General features: G+C 43.8%; 1 protein-coding gene across 4 annotated transcripts in view; it reads right to left on the bottom strand.

Annotated features, from left to right (window-relative positions):
- asxl1 (ASXL transcriptional regulator 1) overlaps nt 1-9219 on the bottom strand; it is a 156938-nt gene extending 147719 nt beyond the window's left edge. For 2 of the 4 annotated variants that reach the window (XM_072514975.1, XM_072514977.1), the window contains exon 1: nt 8671-9217. Coding sequence is in view for 3 of the 4 variants with exons in the window: in XM_072514977.1 (XP_072371078.1) it covers nt 8671-8727 (57 nt within the window). In the remaining variant the exon portion in view is untranslated. Of the gene's footprint in view, nt 1-8670 lie in introns of all 4 variants that reach the window. The other 2 variants (XM_072514978.1, XM_072514976.1) reach the window with 2 other exon arrangements.
- Between the last annotated feature and the right edge of the window lie 11905 nt (nt 9220-21124).

Below are 21124 nucleotides of genomic sequence, written 5' to 3'. Positions count from 1 at the left end.
GGCAACAATCTATTAAATCTCCACTGCAAATTTAACCCAATGTAGTGCTTCATCCAGCAGGGCTCAAGATTTCAATTCTCAGGGTACCTTAAGCAAACCCATAAAATGCATTTATAATTGTTTCACTTAAAACAAGGATCACTTTTTCTCCTTTCAAAATACAATTTTAGAAAAAATACATTTCAGTTCTCAAAGAATCATGAAACCAAAATTTGCTAAGAGAGTCATTCGATAGTAATCCATCGGTACTCAGGGAATCTCCAACAATCTGTATACTGACTACTCAAAACATTCATTACCCAAGAGTCACTGCATAAAAAGAAAACCATCTTCAACATTTTGCTACATTTTCTAGTTTTGGGAGTTGTAATGTCAGTAGTTAATTACAAAGTCTACAGATCAGAAAATACTGATTAAAAGACAAGCTGCCAAATTTATTTGAAAAGTAGTCTGTTGGAAGGAAGAGAAGTCAGGAAGATGGTACTAAAGTGTTTATCGTATTCCAGACAATTTCACCAACGTAGATAAATGTTTTGATTATAAACAAATCTCAAAATGCACATGGATGTAGTTACTTTTTCTGTGCCAGAATAAGTACTTCAGATTTGAAGAACCCAAGCTTCAAACATTCAAGAAAATGTCCTAAAATCCAGCGATTGTAATTTTTCATGCATCCCTAATCATTTATCACAAAAAATTTCCCTAGCACTGTTTGCTACAAGTCAGAGGATATACTATTTTAGGACAGGAGAATTATACCATGCAAAGCTTAGTTTAATTATTCTACAGCAAAGATGCAATTGTGTTGGGGTCACATGTTAGGGTCAATTTTAGCAACTGCTGCACCTTTCTAAATTCATTTGAAGTGATTTTGTCAGCAGCTCCGTTACACAATCAGAGTTCAGGTCAGTTTTTAAGTATGACAAATTTGCGCAAATGACACGCAAAATATTACATTTTAAAAAATGCCCTGCCATACATCTCAGATTTCCTATTATGTTGCTCGTGACAAATTGAATGAAAAACTGTTTAGTCATTTTCAAGAGGTCATTCCTAGCAGGGTACAAATGAAATGGTAAACAATTATAAATTTGAGCAGAGAATCTTTATATTTTAAAAGCATTCTCAATGTCTATTGTGATTTTATGTTTACACAGAACTCAAAAGCAATAATTTCCCACATACACAAACATTTGGAAGGATTCTGCCGTTATTAAAATTTGGACGACGGTTTGGAATTTAAAATATGTCATTACAAGTTCAGTTGAAGTATCTTTGTAGTGATATTTGGTGAAGAAAGATGTAAAAAGGAAATTAAAGATATGTATTTCTAGTTTGTCCCTCTAAAAAGCCATATCCAAAACAGAAGGGACTGAAAATTGTTTGCAAAGACCTTTTATGTAATTATTGCATTTATTTATCTATCTGCTGCAGATGAAGAAAATACTGCTTAAGAAATAGTCAAAATGTCGAACTTTACTGTCTGGCCTTTTATAAACGTATTCCCTTTTTTATTCTTTGAAAATATACATCATTCACTGACCCTTTCTTTTCCACAACAGTAAACTACTGATTTGTATACAAATAGACATGTTTGTGCGCATTTAGAAATTAATTCCACATTAAAATGATGGGAAAATTGGCAAGATGGTGAGGGGGGTGGAGTGCAGGAGTTGGTGGTATACATTTCTCGCTTGCTGTTTCAGAACACACAATCATGTAAATTCCCTTCTGAGCAATGAGTCTTAGAAAAATCAAAACTAAAGATCACACTAGTCAGAGAAAGACTACAATTCATTTATTGCTCTTTTCAAAATTCACATGTCAAATCAGTAATACTATAAAACATATTACTCCCAGACAAAAAGTATTTACAGTTAAGTTGACAAATCCAGATCTACAGACAACCACATAAAATAGTAAAACCATACCCACGTTTCCTATTTAAACTACAATCCTGCTCCTCCATACCGCCAATAAGATACTTTACAACTAAAGACCAGTGCAGAAAGGTTATCAAACACATATGCCCTACACAAACAACTATAGTGCTCATATACAATAACAATACATTGCTTCAACTACAGACAGTTCGAGATTAATGGAATCTGCTATGGTCATGAAAATATCAAAATTAACCACGCTCTACTGATAAAATCTAGACATTATCTGATACTCCAGAGGTAGAGAATATTTGTTTTAATAATGTTATCCAGCTAAGAATAATGTACATGTTACACAACTCTTAATTGTGCTATAAATAGAGATGGTAAGAATGAAGGGAGAATTCAACAAGCCTTTAACATGACTTCTGACACATGGGAGTTCATACTGATCTAGGAGCAAATCACCTTGATTTAGAGCTTTTGTGGTTTAGATCATGTTCATATTGCTCAAAATTAATTCTCTTATAACAATAGAATTACAAGTTACAAAAATTACTAATTTTGCAGAAAGGAGTTTAGCTTTAGTACACTAAACACATGAAATGAGCACAATTGTTCTTCGTCGAGTCCAACTACAGAAGTACCAAATGTAAAATGTTGACAAAGTGAATGCTAAATGCTACAAGGGATTTGTTCACAGGTGCTCTGCCCAAGGGCAGGTTCTTGGCTCATTTACTCTTGATGCTTCATCGGAGCCCAATTTCTTGACAGTTGTCAGCGATGGTTTGCAATTGCCTTCTGTACTCGGGGGCAAGGAGAGGAGGCCTTGGGGTCCCCAAGTCTACCTCAGCCAAAATGGGAGAAACACATACTGGCACTATTCTGAACCACATCTAGTTAACTGAGCTAACCAGCCCCACTACAGGAAGTATGAAGAGAAAAATATTGACTACGGTCCTCTATTCGGACTTATTTTGATGGCTGTGGGTTCATGTTAATCAGCAGCGTCAGGTGTGCACCAAAAGTCTGGCTGTGGAACCCCATTAAGTCCCAACCCAACACCAGAACACACCAATTCCAAACAATGTTCCTCCAGGAAACCATCTCAGTTTAGATTCTATATCAATTCAACTCCAGTCTGGCTTAATATCCCCAAGTGAGCTTCTGCAGCACTTTCATAAATTGAGTATAAATATTCAAATCAGTTTGAGAATACAAGTAATTTGCTCTCTCCAAACAGGCAGTTCTGAATTGCAGATGGGCACAGTCCATTGTAAAATTCTAGTATTTTTGGCTACACCTCACAGCTACAGGGGCAGTGCAATTGCAGCCTTAGGAGAAATTTAACAAACTACTGAAATATATTATTTTGCAAGATTTGGGACATTAAGGGCATATCCAACGCCAGTTTTCATGAATTTTGTTGATATTAAGTATTTTATCGGGAACACCATGGAACGTAGTTTCGAGCAATCATTTAAACATATTGTGGCATATAAATTCTGATTTCCGATCAATATGGAATTGAAGCAGTGATATTGTTCAATTCTAAAACAACGCTATTTATTTCATATAATTAATTCAGTTCCAAAGATGTTGGTGCATGTTAATAGTATCCTAACTTTAATAATAGGGGCATAGACAATAAAAGCAAGGAGATTCTGCTAAACTTGTACCAAACTCTCAACTGGAGTACTTGCGTCCAGTTCTGGGCACCACAGTTTAGCAAAGATGTGAAGATATTAGACAAAATGTAGAAAAGATTCATGGGAATGGTTCCAGGGATAAAGAACTTCAGTAAAATAGATATACTGGATAAGTTGGAAATGGTTACCTTGGCGAAGGTCGGGAGGTAATTTGATAGATGTATTCAAGGTCACGGGGGGTCTGGAGTAGATAGGGAAAAACCTGCTCCCAGATCAAGAACGAGAGGGCACAGATTTAAGCTAATTGGCAAAAGAAACAAAGGAGACACAGTAGAAACTTTTCACACATCGAGTGGTTAAGATCTGGAACATGCTGCCTGAGAGGGTGATGGAAGCAAGTTCAAATGAGGCGTTCAAGGAGGAATTGGTTTATTTGACAGTGAAAAAAGTGCAAGGCCAAAGGGAGAAGGCAGGAGAATGGTACTTGGTGATTTCTCATGATGATAGCTGGTGCAGAGATGATGGGCCAAATGGCCTCCTTCTATACAGTAACAATTCTACCAGAGTCTGGAATTCAGCACAAATGACATTCACCTAACTTGACACCCTTCTCGTTTATTATGTATACCATATGAGTAATGCTGATATATAGTCATCCAGCACAGTGAAGAGTAATATTTGTCAGTGTTAATTTGTATTGTGTAACCAATCCCATCAAAAGCATAAGCTAATGTGACAAATTCTGAAACCTACTTACGTTAGTCAGCAGTAACAGTGGCCCAACTATTAAAGCAGAAGATATGTAAATGGGAAAGTTTCCAGCAATCCACAGTACAATGTTTTTTTTTAAGTACCGCTTTAAGTCTCTTCACAAATGAAAATGGCAGTAGTCAATTTCTGCATTTACCCGAGACATCTCAAAAATGCCACTAATGCTGAGGCTGTCTCCTAAGTAGCTCATGCAGTTTTGATTAAAACAGAAAGGACAGCCAACCCCTGGGAGTGGCACAGAGTGGGATACAAAGCAAATCCCTTGCGGCAGATTGTTGAATTATGAGGTGAAGTTAAGAAAGCTTGTACTCTCGGCTTGAAAGCAGGCAAATGTAACAGAGCCACAGAGGTATACAAATTCCTGAATGAAATAAAAGGTTAATCCAGAGCAATACTGCAAGTTAAATTAGGGCTGCTGGACATGGGAAGGCAAGTAATTTGCACAAAGCAGGTTCAGGAAGGACACTGGGAAACATTTCTTCATATAAAATAATTAGTAGTTGGAAAGACTTTCCAGCTAGAGTAGTGGGACCAAAATCGCCAGAATCAGTCAAGCAGTTAGATGCTGACTAGATGGAAACACAGGTTTTTTTTCTTTTAAATAGAAGGATGAGCTAGTTTGGCCAAAGTCTCCCAAAATGTATTTCTTTAACTATAGGATAAAAGCGGTTATTCAAGTTTGACTAATTATGACATTTGGATTTGAGAACATTCAAAAAATCAAAACCCAAGAGAACAGGACTGAAGTCTCTGCAGCAGATCATTTCAAACATTTGTTACATTAAACTTGCTGTTCCAATTGTGTTTTTTTGAGTTTATATCTGGCAAATTAGTGAAATTGTGAGCGGATAATCATGCAGCAAGAGAAATTGGATAACTGGAACCGGAATGCAAAAGGTAAGCAACTGTAAATCTCCTTAATCAGGGTGAAGGATTGTGAAATAAACAGCGCATAATCAAAGGATTTATTTTCTTGATTGTATTTTCTTTTATTCCCTTTTCTTCTTCCCATGTACTTAATGATCTGTTGAGCTGCTCGCAGAAAAATACTTTTCACTGTACCTCGGTACACGTGACAATAAACAAATCCAATCCAAGGAGACAGTGCAAACGAGAGGATGAATGTCAAATTAGGATCAGAAAGATTTTTTTTTTTTTAAAAGAAGAGGGAAAGAAGTTTAGTTTGAGAGAAGTGTGACAGAAAGGAATAGTATAAAAATTAAATGCTATATTTAGAAAACCTCCAACAATGAAATGTGATGGGTGAGACTCCACACCTATACTAGCTAATTTCCAGTGCCTAAAAATCTATTTTGCAGTAATTAACACTTATCACGACATTAAAAGTGTACTTAGACTGAATTGAATTAGACTTTCCTGCAGCAAGTTTAATTTGTATCTACCACACAAATGCAGCGACTTAATACTATTCACATCTCAGTGGTAATCCAGACAGCGGGCTGACATTTTGCAATGCTAACAGCGAAATGGAGCAATGAGCTCAGACAGCAACTTAATGATGTTCAGTTTTATCTGTGTGATCTCCCCCAACGCCCCCCCCCCCCCCCATGTTGCTGTACAATTTGTGCATAAATAACGGAAAGCGCCATGAACCCAATGTTACCTTGACAGCAAATTCTGTCTCAATTACATTATGTAAAATAAAAAAGCAGTCACAGTGTTGCTTTTTATAATTATAACAGGCCACAAAGTAACGAAAATATAGCTTAAGTTTCCTGTCAGATTTTGAAAGTGAACAGCAATAGTTTCAGACGCACCAGCAAAACCATTTGTAATGATGGTAGTAATTTGGCATATAGTGCCTGATTGTAAGTATTAACCTAAGTAGGCAGTCAGAAATTTAATAGATAAACACACCGCCCACTCCAGATCTAACTCAGTGACAATAAGCCCACTATGATTTAATAAAATAAATAATTTTTTGAAGAATTTAAATTAAAAATTAACATACAAAACATTTAATTGCTTCTACGGTGAACTTATTGTCTGCCACCATGTTGGATGCTGGTGTTGCTACTTGTAACAAATGGTTACTATTACTATCCCCAGAAAACTGATTTGACACGGACAGGTCACTGGACACCCATTCCCACCTAAACCTGTTTCAGTATCTGAAAAAGAAAGGGATACCATTGCAGGCATCAGTCAAATAAAATAAAATGTTGTGTTTGGGGTAGAGACGGATTGCCTGATGCTCGGTTCTTACAATTGCCCTGGAGGAAGGAAAAGAATAACAGACAACTAAAAATACATAACAAGGATACAACAGAAACGCTCCAGCACAGTTGCTGCCAAGTTAAGAGACAGAATTTTAGTTCAGACATATGACTTCGCCATTTTAGCCTTTCTTATGGATTATGGGATTCTTCATTAAATCATAAGAAGATTGAGAGGAGGGCAATACAAGCACCATGCTGAAAATAATTATGGAATTGCATCATATGGGAAAGTGAATAACTTTATTTTTTCTGTAAGACATTATGGAATATTTTCTTGATGCCTCCAAAAGTATCACAATGCATGCACTTTAAAATTAAATAACACACTGACAAACCTTCCTATTATGTGCTACAAGGGTACTCACTACATTGTTTGTATGATGGTGGTCATTATGAGGCAGTAATCTAAAAGAAGTTTTAAACGTAAATGAAATGAAAAATTAAATGAAAATTGCTTATTGTCACAAGTAGGCTTCAAATGAAGTTACTGTAAAAAGCCCCTAGTCGCCACATTCCAGTATCTGTTCAGGGAGGCTGGTACGGGAATTGAACCGTGCTGCTGGCCTGCCTTGCTCTGCTTTAAAACCCAGCTCTTTAGCCCTGTGCTAAACCAGCCCCTGTACATATCCTGATACAGCACTAAATAGGGACCACAGTGGTAGCCATTCTTGATTCAACACTGAAAAACTGTTCTTTGAAATCAATGCTGTACAAAAGGTAAGGGAAATAAAAAGCTTTAACAAAGACAGGGAAATCCCAATAGATTAAGTTACTGTCCTATTCGTATGAAGCATTTTCTAGAAAACATACAGCATTATGGGATGCCTTCCTTCCAAAGACTATGTAAACATAAGCTTACTGCAGCAGCCTAATCTACATCTAATGATTCACATTTAAGATTTAACCATGTTGCTTAAAAGTTGTACACTAAGAAGTTCCTATTCATTAATTTAATATTCTATCATTTACTAATACCTATAAATCTATGATTAATCTAAAACCTATAAACTTCAAGTTATTCGAATTGGTGTTCAAAATAATCATTGTATGGATGGTCTGATAGTACATGAACTTCCATTTGTCAGCAAAAGCTACTGAGAACGTATAATGTATAAGGCACAATGACAACATAATGTGGCTAAATAAAACATATGTCACACAATCTTATGACACAGGTTTTGATGCTCATTCAACATCCAATGACCCAAATTTAACAATACCGAATACATTTTGAAGATTGTTTTAGCCGCCTGTCATACTAATCAAATTTAGTTGTAGAACTACGTACGCTTCAGGATTGAGTGATGGGGGCGAGGAGGGGATTGCAAACAACAGTAATGCTTCATAAGCGACCGAAGGCTGAATTTCACAACTTTCAAGCATGCCGTGACAATCACGCTGGAGACTAGCCTCGGACATAACCCAACTAGTTACATTACACAGCGTATAATTCATTTATGGGCAGGAACCCTTGTCTGCATAGCTATGGGCTGCTTTAGACACTACAAAGCAAGAATCACTGGCTACAATAATACACCACATATTAAATTTCACCACAGACGCCACTAAGAACCGGGGGGGGGGGGGGGGGACAGCTCGCGTTTTCTCTTCCTGTGCCCCAAAATGAGCTTTTACTGTACAACAGCAAAAGAAAATGCACACAACACGGATAATTGACGTTCACCTTGTCGATGTGTAGCATTTACAGCATGTTCATTAAAATGCTCACATGCACGTTCATTAGAATGCTCACATGCACATTTGGAGAAATGCATTCAAAACACAAAAAAAAATGGAAAACATGCACACACAGTCGCCTCCAAAACTTTAACCCCTGATGAGGGGGGCGATGGAGGGAGGGGGGAGGTGAGAGACATTTGAAAAATTAAGTATTAGCAGGAGAAGCCGGGGCATTGGTGGCAGAGGCACAGACAGGACTCCCCCACCACACACACACATAGACATACACACACAGGATAAACATGTGCCGGGTGAGTTTTGATCGCCACATTATTATTGTTAGAGGAGCCAAGCGCCCGCCTCCCATCGGGTCATGAACCCATTTCAGATGGCTCTGAATGGGGGGAATGAACATCTCGAACGGCTCTTAGTTTTTTTTTTAGTTACCATGCGGGCAGCCTCAGCCCACGTGCGGTCCTTCTTCTTCTTCTGCTTGTCTTTCATTTTCTTTACCCCCTTCCCTCTCTCTTTGTGGCGACTCCCTTTCTTTTTGTCCGAATAAACCCACACACAAAACAGGAGCTCGATGGTTTCCACGCACAATCTCGGTGTGCGCGTGTGGAGCAGTTGAAGGCGGCTGGGCGCAGTTGGAGTGGACGGGGGGGGAGGGAGGGAGGGAGGGCGGCCTGCTCGCTGCTCTCTCGCTTGCTCTCCTCACTCTGCAAATCCCCGGGCTTCTAGGCGACGCAAACGGCCATCATGAAAACAGGGCCAAAGGGCAACTGACGTCATTAGCCGCAGCAACCGCTCTTTCCCTCCTCGCCGGTTTTATTTTTCTTATGTCTAACCGACGACGTGCAAAGGACCGCGCAGTCATAAGAGTCCGCCTATTTGTGATTTTTTTTTTTTGCAAGCCGCTCACTAAGGGTGGGTGGGTATGTGCATGTGGGGGAGGGGGATGCAACGACGACGCTCCTTACAACAACTGATCTGGGGAGGGGGCGGTGGACGTCGAGGAGGGGGGTTGGTTTGCTTCCCTCCCCCCCCCAAAAAAAAAAGAGCTGGTGCGGTCTGGGGCTTGTAGTCCTCGGCGTCCGAGCGCTCCCTTGGCTAAGATGGCCGCCGCCCGCGGTACGGACTACAATACCCGGTCGGCCCCGCGCAAGCGAGCGAGCGAGTCGGAGGGAGCCGCGCACCGCCGCCTCGCTGTTGTGGCCGGCGCTGTGGCGATGCAGCGTTTGTCGCCGACGATAAACGGGACGCGGCGCTCACGGGCATTCGGTCCGCAAGTGTACAGACGTTCACCTTCGCCCGAAATATTTTTGGCGAACATCTCAAGCATGCTGTCGGTGCTCTGTCGAAAGATAAACCTGCACAACCCCCCCCCCCAATCTCAATCAGTGTTTTTAACCACAAAATAATATCTCGCCGCATAAATTCAACTGTTGAATTGAAATTTAACAAAAAAAACAAATCTCCGAGACGCAAAGTTGGTCAATAAAATATTGCCTGTTTAAACGGCGATTATCTGAAGCATCGGAATTCTTTATTAATAATGTGGGCGGTAACACTTCTATTTTAATATTCAGGGTCAGCATCGAGCATTCCCTTGTCAATAAAAGCACGCCCACAACAATATATTCCGAAATCTACCTTAATTAATCTGATTCAGAGCTAGAATTTCTCAGACCATCTGGATTCAAACGCTCCACCTGCAGTGTTAACATATAGCATTTGCAACGTGCTTAACTTAAAACAAAATATTTTTCCATTAATGTTACATATAATTTTTTGAATTTGTCTTGTGTTAATTAAATGGGGAGTTTTAGATCAGAATCAAGGAATGGTTACAGCACAGATAGCAGGAGGAGACCATTCGGCCCATTGCGCCTGTGCTGGCTCTATGAAGGAGCAATTCACCTGAGGCCATTCACCCACCTGCCTCATTGTTCCTTTTCAGATAACGGTCCAATTAGAGTCCGAGGTGCACGGCATGAAAACAGGCCCATCGGTCCCACTTGTCCATGCTGCCCAGTTTTTACCACAAAAGCTTGTTGCCCGCATTTGGCTCACATCCCTCTATACCCATCTTTCCCATATAATTGTCTAAATGCTTTTTAATAGACAAAATTGTACCCGCCTCTACTACTGCCTCTGGCAGCTTGTTCCAGACACTCACCACCCTCTGTGTGAAAATATTGCCCCTCTGGACCCTCTTGTATCTCTCCCCTCTCACCTTAAACTTATGCCCTCTTGTTTAAGACTCCCTTACCTTTGGGAATAGAATAGAATTCCCTTTTAAATGTCTCCAATCAATCTGTATTCACCATACTAGCACAGTGGGCTAAACAGCTGGCTTGTAATGGTAATCAAGGCCAGTAGCGCGGGTTCAATTCCCGTACCGGCCTCCCTGAACAGGCGCCGGAATGTGACGACTATGGACTTTTCACAGTAACTTAATTGAAGCCTACTTGTGACAATAAACAATTATTATTATTATACTCTCAGGCAATGCATTCCAGATCCTAAGCACTCACTGTGTGAAAAAACTTTTTATCATTCCCCCATTGTTTAACTTGCCAGTTACTATAAATATGTACTTTCTGGTTTTTAATCTTTCCACTCTGATTTTTAATACCTCGATCCCTGCTCTACCTTTTCTTCTCCATGGAAAACAGACCCAACTTCTCCAATCTATTTACATAACTGAAGGTTCTCATCCCTTGAACAATTCTTGTGAATCATTTCTGCGCTATCTCTAATGCCTTCACATCCAATACTCAAGTTGAGACTGAACCAATGTTTACTACAAGTTTAACATAACTTATTTGCCTTTATATTCTCTGCCCCAAAGCCTAGGATGCTTTATATTATTAACTATTCCCTCTTCCTGTCTTGCCACCTTCATTTATTGTGCACATTTATACCCAGGCCTCTGCTCCTGCATTCCCTGTGGAATTGTACCTTTTAAGATTGTCTCTCCACATCATTTCTTCCAAAATGAATCACTTCACACAGCTCCATATTAAATTTAATTGGCCACTTACTTGCACATTGTACCAAGCTGCCTGTGTCTTCTACACTCTTACTTCACAACTTCCAAATTTTGTATTGTCCACAAATTTTAAGATTGTGCACCAATGTTTAAGTAATTTACCTACATCGAGGAGAGAAGGGTCCAAATACTGACTCCTGGGGTTCTTTACTATAAACCTTCCTCCAGTCTGAAAAATATCTGTAAACACCGACTCTCTCTTCCCTATCACTCAGCCAATTTCATAGCCATGTTGCTTCTGCCCTTTTATTCTTGAGCTCGAACTTTTTCACGAGTTTGTTGTGCAGTACTTTATCGAATGTCATTTGTAAGTTCATTTGGGTGGCACAGTGGTTGGTATTGCTGCCTCACCGCCAGGAACCCAGGTTCAATCCTGGCATTGGGTGACTATATGGTATTTGCATGATCTCCCTGTGTCTGCATGGGTTTTTTCTGGGTGCTCTGATTTCCTCCCACAGTCCAAATATGTGCAGGTTTGGTGGATTGTCCATGCTAAATTGCCCCTTAGTGTCCAAAGATGTGCAGATGAGGTGGTTTGGCCATGATATACCACATATATCACAATATACCACAGGGGCAGCACGGTAGCATTGTGGATAGCACAATTGCTTCACAGCTCCAGGGTCCCAAGTTCGATTCCGGCTTGGGTCACTGTCTGTGCGGAGTCTGCACATCCTCCCAGTGTGTGCGTGGGTTTCCTCCGGGTGCTCCGGTTTCCTCCCACAGTCCAAAGATGTGCAGGTTAGGTGGATTGGCGCTGATAAATTGCCCTTAGTGTCCAAAATTTCCCTTAGTGTTGGTTGGGGTTACTGGGGTATGGGGATAGGGTGGAGGTGTTGACCTTGGGTAGGGTGCTCTTTCCAAGAGCCGGTGCAGACTCGATGGGCCGAATGGCCTCCTTCTGCACTGTAAATTCTATGATATACAGTAAATCTTTTATGTTTCCCTATTGATTCCACTTTCAGGAAAAATAAAATTGAATAACCTCACCTCATTTATTTCTGATCTTTTTAAAGTTGTAAACATGTTTTACTTCTGTTTGAAATTTAACAAAGGAACACACTAATCCGTCTTTATATTCAATACAAATTTCAGCCCATGTCTTATTTGCTCGGAAATAATTCAACTTGGCTATATTTACTTCAAGTGCCAACCTTTCACACCTAGACATGTTGATCTCCTTAACCCTGCTGACACCCACTCTCTAACTTAATTAAATTACAGTAAGCACTGCTCCTTCCTGCTCCGAAAGCTAGTGTTTGAAACAAACCTGTTGGACTTTAACCTGGTGTTGTAAGACTTCTTACTGTGCTCACCCCAGTCCAACGCCGGCATCTCCACATCTTAATTAAATTAGTCACTCACAAACACACAGAGCCACAAGTCTGCTTCATAGCATAACAGAATAAACCCCAAACATGTTTAAGAAAAAATACCCTTTTCTTCACACACTGCTATTATCCCAGTTTATATTCGGATAATTAAAGTCCCCCATTATAACTACTCTGCAATTCTCACACTTCTCTGAAATGTCCTTGCAGATTTGTTACTCTACATATTTCCTACTAGTTGGCTGCCTATACACTACACAGAGCAACATAATTGCACCTTTTTTGTTCCTTAGTTTAGTTCAGTTGGTTGGACAGCTGGTTTGAGATGCATGGGCTCAATTCCCGTTATCCATGAAAGCACACCTTCTCAACCTTGCCCCTCACCTGAGGTGTGGTGATCCTCTGGTTAAATCACCATTAGTCAGTCAGCTCTCTCCCTTAAAGAAGAAAGCAGTTAATGGTCATCTGGGGACTATGGCGACTTTACTTTAGTACTATTTATCTCGTCCGAATAGTATGCATCTTGGTATTCCTCTCAAATATTACGTCCTCATTCCAAACACTGCCAAGTTAGTTCAAAGCCCTCTCCAATTGGACTAACAAATTGTCCCGCAAATAAATTGGTACCCGGTCTGTTTAGGTGCAACCCATCTGGCTTGTACAGCTCCCGTCCCCCCAGAGCTGGACCTAGTGTTCTAGGAATCTAAAGCCCAGCCTCCTGCACTCAATCTTAATTCATGGATTAATCTGCATTATTTTCATATTTCTACACTCACTTGCATGTATTACCGGGAGTACTCCATAAATTACTACTTTTGAGATCCTGCTTGCTAATTTCTTACTTGGGTCCCTAAACTGATTGCAGGACCACATTCCTCTTTCTGCCTGTATCATTTGTACCACTATGAATCGTAACTTCTAGCTGTTCACCTTCTCCTCTTAGGGTGCTCTGCTGCCATTCAGTGATACCCTTGACTCCAGCACGAAGAAGGCAACACCGTTCTTGATTCATGTTTGCATCCGCAGAAATGTCTATCTGTTCCCCAACCATCAAATCTTTTATCATCACTGCGCTTCTAGGCTTCTTTGTGCCCCCCTGTACAGCTGATCTGACCTTGGTGCTATAGACTTTACTTTGGCTGCACACTCCAGATTAAAAATAATTTTCATCAGATTTCAGAACTGAAAACTGGCTGGGGAGTGAGATGCAATCAGATGACTTCTGCACTAATTTCCTGTTTCTTCTTGACTGTCTTGTGACCCTCATTCCCTCTCTCCCTGCTATCCACAAAGCTCTCAACCTCATGAATGCAATCCAGTGGTGGCAGTTGTTCTCAAGCTGCATTATCCAGAGTTTGAGCTATTGGAACTGTTTTTTTTGTTTAAAAATTCTTTTTATTCTCCTCCATTTTCACATTTTCTCCCACATTTACATCCATCAACAATAAACAATAATCAGCAAGATATGTCAGGTCCCCATAATAACAACGATCCCATCTACCCACCAACCCCCAAACCTCAACCCGCATGTTTACATAAACAAATGACAAAAAGGAATCAGGGATTACCCGTAGTCACCCTTAATCTTACACAGCTCCCACCCCAGGTCTCCAGCTCCTCCCGTCCACTGCCTCTTGTAAAACTCCTCCCCCCACCCTCGGTTCCTTCCCCCCCAACCTTCCACCCCGGCTAGACCAGTCGGACCCTGTTCTGCCAGGCTCCGATCGCCGCAGCCCCTCCCCCCACCTCACTCCCGTTCACTGGCCGGCTTAAACCGGCCAGCGTGGAGGCCCCCGCCCGGGTCCGTTTCCCCCTTGCCCGGCCGTAGGAAAGCCCAAAGATCCCCTTTTAGCACATAAACCCCGCATATCCACCTACACCCCAAAGAACTCTCATTTCGAGTGAAAGTCCCGTCCCTTCCCTTGTCCAAATATATACCACCTTGGCTCCTTTAATCTCTACACCCGCGCGCAGTGATACAAAAAAGAAGAAAATACAGACATGAGGTTACATCGGCACATGGCCATTCCTCAATTTGTCAGTTCTGCCACAGTCCTTCTGCTTTCGCAAACTCCTCCGCTGCTTCCGCCGTTCCAAAATAAAAGTCCCTGAGCTTGTAAGTCACCCTCAGCTTCGCTGGATATACAATGCCGCACCGCACCTTGCTAATGTACAGTGCCCTCTTCCCTGGTTGAAGGCAGCCCGCCTCCTTGCCAGCTCCACCGTAAAGTCCTGGTATACACGTATACCAGCTCCAGCCCACTGCACCACCCGCTTCTGCTTGGCCCAGCTCAGGACCTTCTCCTTCACCCTGTACCTACGGAAGCACAGAGTCACTGCCCTTGGCGGCTCACTCGCCTTTGGTACAGGCCTCCACGACCGATGAGCCCGATCCAGTTCATATCGGGAGGGGTCCTACCCCTCCCCCAATAGTTTTGCCAGCATCGCGGCAAAATACTCAGTCGGCTTCGGTCCTTCAACTCCTTCGGGCAGCCCCACAATCCTCAAGTTCTGTTTTCCAGGTCTTCCATTTTTCCTCGCAGATCCTTGTTAGTATCCATCACCTTCCGCATCTCTTTCCCCATCGAGGCAAGTTGATCACCGTGCTGCAATAACGTCTCCTCCACTTCCTTCAGCGCCTCCCCTTGCTCTCGCACCTCCGCCACTGCGCTCGCCACCTCCGTCCTCACCGGGGAAACCGCCTCCTCCACCAGCACGCTCAAAACCTCCCTCATCTCCTTCCTCACCGTCTCCATGCATTTCGTAATCTGCGCCAACTGCTTTTCAAATTCCGCAGCCATCACCTTGGTTATTTCTTCAGCCGTAAGCAGTGCGGCCTTCCCTGGTGCTCCATCCTCCATTTTTCCTGGTGACCCCGCGGTGACCTTTCCACTCCCCGACGGACCTCCAGCTGGGTTTTTTCCGGCCATTTTTTTGCTCACCCTCGACATTTTTCTTTGGGTTTTTTTCCCTCCTGTGTCTTCACAGTGCCTCCTCCGTGCCTTCTCCCTGCTTCTGCCGCCTCCGTGGACCCTGGGACCGGGCTTAAAGCCCCGAAATTGCCGTTCCCGAGCGGGAGCTCTCCATTGTGCGGCCGCCTCCCCCCCCGCCGTCACCGGATGTCCCCAGCTATTGGAACTGTTGACACATCCTGCACATACAGCTATCCAAGATACAGGGAGTGTCCTGGGGTTCTCACATATCACAGGATGTGCACACAATAGTTTAGAGCTACCATTACCTATTTATTAGGTATTGAACCTTGCTACAATCAATAAGTATTACTACTACCAATAAAGCTTCTGACTTAAAAAACGAGAAGGGCTCAACAGCTGCTCATCTCTATTCTATTGACATCATTTCAATAGCGGAAAACTTTTTTTTTTTACACCCTAGACCCCCTACTCCAACGCCCTGGGCCCCCTCCTCCAACGCCCTGGACCCCCCTCCAACACCCTGGACCCCACTCCAACACCCTGGACCCCCTCATCCAATGCCCTGGACCCCCCTCCAGCACCCTAGACCCCCTCCTCCAACGCCCTGGACCCCCTCCTCCAACGCCCTCGACCCCCTACTCCAACGCCCTGGACCCCCTCCTCCAACGCCCTGGACCCCCCCCTCCAACACCCTGGACCCCCTCCAACGTCCTGGACACCCCTCCAACATCCTGTACCCCCTCCTCCAACGCCCTGGACCCCCTCCTCCAACGCCCTGGACCCCCCTCCAACACCCTGGACCCCCTCATCCAACGCCCTGGACCCCCCTCCAGCACCCTGGACCCCCTCCTCCAACGCCCTGGACCCCCTTCCAACACCCTCGACCCCCCTCCAACACCCTGGACTCCCCCTTCAACACCTTGGACCCCCTCCTCCAACTCCCTGGACCACCTCCTCCAACGCCCTGGACCCCCTCCTCCAACGCTCTGGACCCCCTCCTCCAACGCCCTGGACCCCCTCCTCCAACGCCCTGGACCCCCCCCCCTCCAACACCCTGGACCCCCTCCAATGTCCTGGACCCCCCTCCAACATCCTGGACCCCCTCCAACGTCCTGGACCCCCCTCCAACGTCCTGGACCCCCCTCCAACGTCCTGGACCCCCCTCCAATGTCCTGGACCCCCTTCAATGCCCTGGACCCCCCCTCCAAGCCCTGGACTCCCCCTTCAACACCCTGGACCCCCTCCTCCAACGCCCTGGACCCCCCTTCAACGCCCTGGACCCTCCTCCAAAGCCCTGGACCCTCCTCCAGCACCCTGGGCCCCCCTCCAATGCCCTGGACCCCCCTCCAATGTCCTGGACCCCGCCTCCAATGCCCTGGACCCCGTCCTCCAACGCCCTGGACCCCCTCCTCCAATGCCCTGGACATCCCCCCTCCAACATCCTGGACCCCACCTCCAACACCCTGGACCCACTTCCAACGTCCTGGACCCCGCCTCCAATACACTGGACCCCCTCCTCCAATGCCCTGGATCCCCCCTTCAACACCATGGACACCCCCCTCCAACGCCCTGGACATCCCCCCTCCAACACCCTGGAACCCCCCTCCAACACCCTGGACCCCCCTCCAACGTCCTGGACCCCGCCTCCAATACCCTGGACCCCCTCCTCCAATGCCCTGGATCCCCCCTTCAATACTGTGGACACCCTTCCTACAATGCCCTGGACATCCCCCCTCCAACACCCTGGACCCCTCTCCAACTCCCGGGACCCCTCTCCAACGCCCTGGACATCCCCCCCTCCAAAACCCTGGACCCCCCCTCCAACTTCCCTGGACCCCCCCCTCCAACACCCTGGACCCCCTCTCCAATATCCTGGACCCCGCCTCCAATGCACTGGACACCCCCCTCCAATGCCCTGGACATCCCCCCTCCAACACCGTAGACCCCTCTCCAACGCCCTGGATCCCTCTCCAACGCCCTGGACATCCCCCCTCCAACGCTCTGGACATCCCCCCTCCAAGACCCTGAACCCTCCTCCAATGCCCTGGACATCCCCCCTCCAACACCCTAGACCCCTCTCCAACGCCCTGGACCCCTCTCCAACACCCTGGACATCCCCTCTCCAACGCCCTGGACCCCTCTCCAACGCCCTGGACCCCTCTCCAACACCCTGGACATCCCCTCTCCAATGCCCTGGACCCCTCTCCAACACCCTGGACATCCCCTCTCCAACACCCTGGACATCCCCTCTCCAACGCCCTGGACATCCCCTCTCCAACGCCCTGGACATCCCCCCTCCAACACCCTGGATTCCCCCTTCCAATATAGGAAAACTGAATGCTTTGTGTTCACAATATTACCTGAACATAAAACAGAATTAGTATATTTAAATCTATAAAGGTAAAATAAAATTATAATTGTACGAGTTAATTTGAAAAAAAATGTACATGGACCAAAGACAATGGGGAAATCTTGCTTTTAAAAGTAATGTTACTTTTTCTAATCAATTTAATAAACAAAGTGAAACATGCGAATAGCCATGTAAAATTAGTAGAAATTGCTTGTAAGTTGTTTAACAACTAGTGGAAGATTTTTTTTTATATCTAAATTTAGTGTACCCAATTCATTTTTTTTCCAATTAAGGGGCAATTTAGAGTGTTCAATCCACCTACCTTGCACATCTTTGGGTTGTGGGGGCGAAACCCACGCAAACACGGGGAGAATGTGCAAACTCCACACAGAGAGTGACCCAGAGCCGGGATCGAACCTGGGACCTCGGCTCTATGAGGCAACAGGGCTAACCCACTGCGCCACCGTGCTGCCCTAACTAGTGGAAGATTAAGGATTCTTTCTTTATTAGTTGATCAATTTTGATCCCTACCAGAATTTAGGCAGTGATTGCAGTTTTCTCTAGAAATTGTAAATTCACATTCATCTGAGAATTCAGAGTTTTTCTGTAGTCCAAGGTGCTATACATAGACAAAAATAAATATGAGGAAACATTGCAGTTGGGTTGTTTTATTTAGTACTAACCAATTCTGTCTGCTAAATGTTGCATACACAGTGTTATTATAAATTTATTTGGCCAAACAATAAATGACACGTACCTGGTAAGTATGAGAATAATCTAAATACACAATTTTCACCCTTACAGCAGTAAGCAACACTATAAAACAGCAGAACACACATTGAATGGAAGAAGCATTCATACTATACCTGACAGACAGAACAGGTAGCAATGGAAAACAGCATATAACAAACGGAAGGCTAAAAAAAAATAATAATCATTATGCTTACTTAATATTCTCATCCAATTTCCACCATGGGCTCCTTGTTGATCTCAAAGCCCTGAAATTAGTGCCTTACACTTGTGAGATTTCTCAGCACTGAGCCTGAAAACATGAATGTTCACACTTTTATTAAAGAAATGTAAGGGTCCTTCCTGTTTATTCCCTTATTTCACCTTTATTTTTGATTCATGGATGGTTAATGGACATGTGTCTTTGAGGCAAGTGGCCTGTGCCTATAATCGAAGCAGAGGATTTCAGCAGCAGGAGAGGTCACTGTGCTTATCTGTGCTGTTTATACTGGAGTTGTGAGACTGACCGATATCAATGACATAGATTGGCTAGGAGTTGGTTTGGTTGATTTGGCTGGTGGCCAAATAATTGTTCCAAAATATTGTGATCTGCCTGATAACAGGTGGTGATTGGATCTGATGGCACTGGAATGCTTTTCAGAGCTTGTGTTTGTTTTCCGTTTTGGTCTTGGCAGCCCCAGGAAGGGTCCTGCTATCCTCTCCTCTCTGTATTTCTCCGGAAAGGCAACCTTTCTGAACTGGCAGAGAGCCTGGATGAATCTGTGTACAGGCAGAGTCCAAAACCAACCAACTCTCTCCAGAAAGATAGAGGCCTGAAAGCGAACCTTGAGCTGAAGGCCCAACTTGATAAGAAATAAAGTGTCTCTCCAGAAAGCCTGCTGCTTGTAAGTACTGTATATTCTAAACTGCGGGGACCCCGATTGAATGAATCCACAAGGAAGACTATTACCAGCTGTAAGCCAGAAACTTTGATCAACCAGCATGCTGCAAGGAAAGTGTGCTAAAGTATTGCAATTTGAAGCAAAGACTCGACTCTTATGACCTTCATCCTTATTATTGTTACCCCTTTCCACACCTTTGTCTTGTGTACGTGAGTAGAGGGTGTGACAGTTAAAGGGGGTAGTGGGTAACAGCTTGTTTTCCAGTTGTATTTGCTGCATATTTCATGATCGCATTTTGGTAGAAATAAACAATAATTGTGTTCCAACTTATAAACTTGCTGACTAATTATAGGGCAGCCAAGGGTCAAAGACTTTGGGAATTTTTATAAGAATTATTAGTTAATTCACTGCGTTGTAACTCCGGGGCACATGGGGCTGGAATTGACTGCGAACCTGCCCAGGGTGGCGTAACATAATTTGGGGGCTCGCGCAGGATTTTTGGATCGGTAGACGGCGAATTTGGGTTACATTGTAAATTAAAAGAGGCATCAAGTTTGCGGTAATGTGGGCAGCACGGTGGCACAGTGGGTTAGCCTGCAGTCTCACGGCGCCGAGGTCCCAGGTTCGATCCTGGCTCTGGGTCACTCTCCGTGTGGAGTTTGCACATTGTCCCCGTGTTTGCGTGGGTTTCACCCCCACAACCCAAAGATGTGCAGGGTCGGTGGATTGGCCACGCTAAATTGTCCCTTAACTGGAAAAAATGAATCGGGTACTCCAAATTTATAAAAGAAAACAAAAGTTTGTAGTAATGTAACTGGCTGGCCCTGGAATCTTAAAGTTTTCTTAAAGTGGAAGTCTTATCTGTGCTTCATTTAAAAGACCTTCGCAAAGACAGGTTCATCGAATTGGTTGGTGCATTAGAAATACAGGTTCCAACTAGAGCCGTGCAGGTGGAGGTAATTGAAGCGATTGCTCAACAGTTAAATTTCAAAGAAATGCAAGAAACACAACCTGGGTCCTGGCAACAGCCAGTAGGATTGGCAAAAATCCAGTTACAACTGAAACATTTGGAAATGCAGCAAAAGGAAAGGGAGCTGAAGCAAAAGGAAAAAACAAAGGGAAATGGAGCTCAGGCAGAAAGAAATGGAAATGAGGATTTTGGAATTAGAGAGAGGGAGAAAAAAAGAGAGAGTTCCAGATTAAGGCACTAAAAATTGGTTGGCACTGTCAGAAAGTCAAGGGCAGCCTAATAGAATGGAACCCAATGACGATATGTTTAAATTTATACAGGGCCTCCCAACGTATGAAGAGGAGGAGGTAAAAACCTTTTTTCGGGCTTTTGAGAAAATAGCAACCCAAATGGAGTTGCCAAGAGCAAAGTGGACATTACCCATGCAGTGTAAATTGACGTGGGAACAGGAAATTTATGCTTTCCTGTCAGAGCGGGAGTTTAAGAATCACGACAAGGTAAAAAAAGCTATTCTGGATGCATATGATTGCATGTGGGCAAAAGTTTCAGAATTTAAGGAGACAGACGTGCAGAATTCAAAAGGATTAAGCAGAACAATTCTAATAGGTGGGAACGAGCATTGGGAGTT

Source organism: Scyliorhinus torazame, chromosome 8 (genome assembly GCF_047496885.1).
Source record: "Scyliorhinus torazame isolate Kashiwa2021f chromosome 8, sScyTor2.1, whole genome shotgun sequence".
Taxonomy (NCBI): domain Eukaryota; kingdom Metazoa; phylum Chordata; class Chondrichthyes; order Carcharhiniformes; family Scyliorhinidae; genus Scyliorhinus; species Scyliorhinus torazame.
This window is presented reverse-complemented; position numbering and strand designations above follow the sequence as displayed.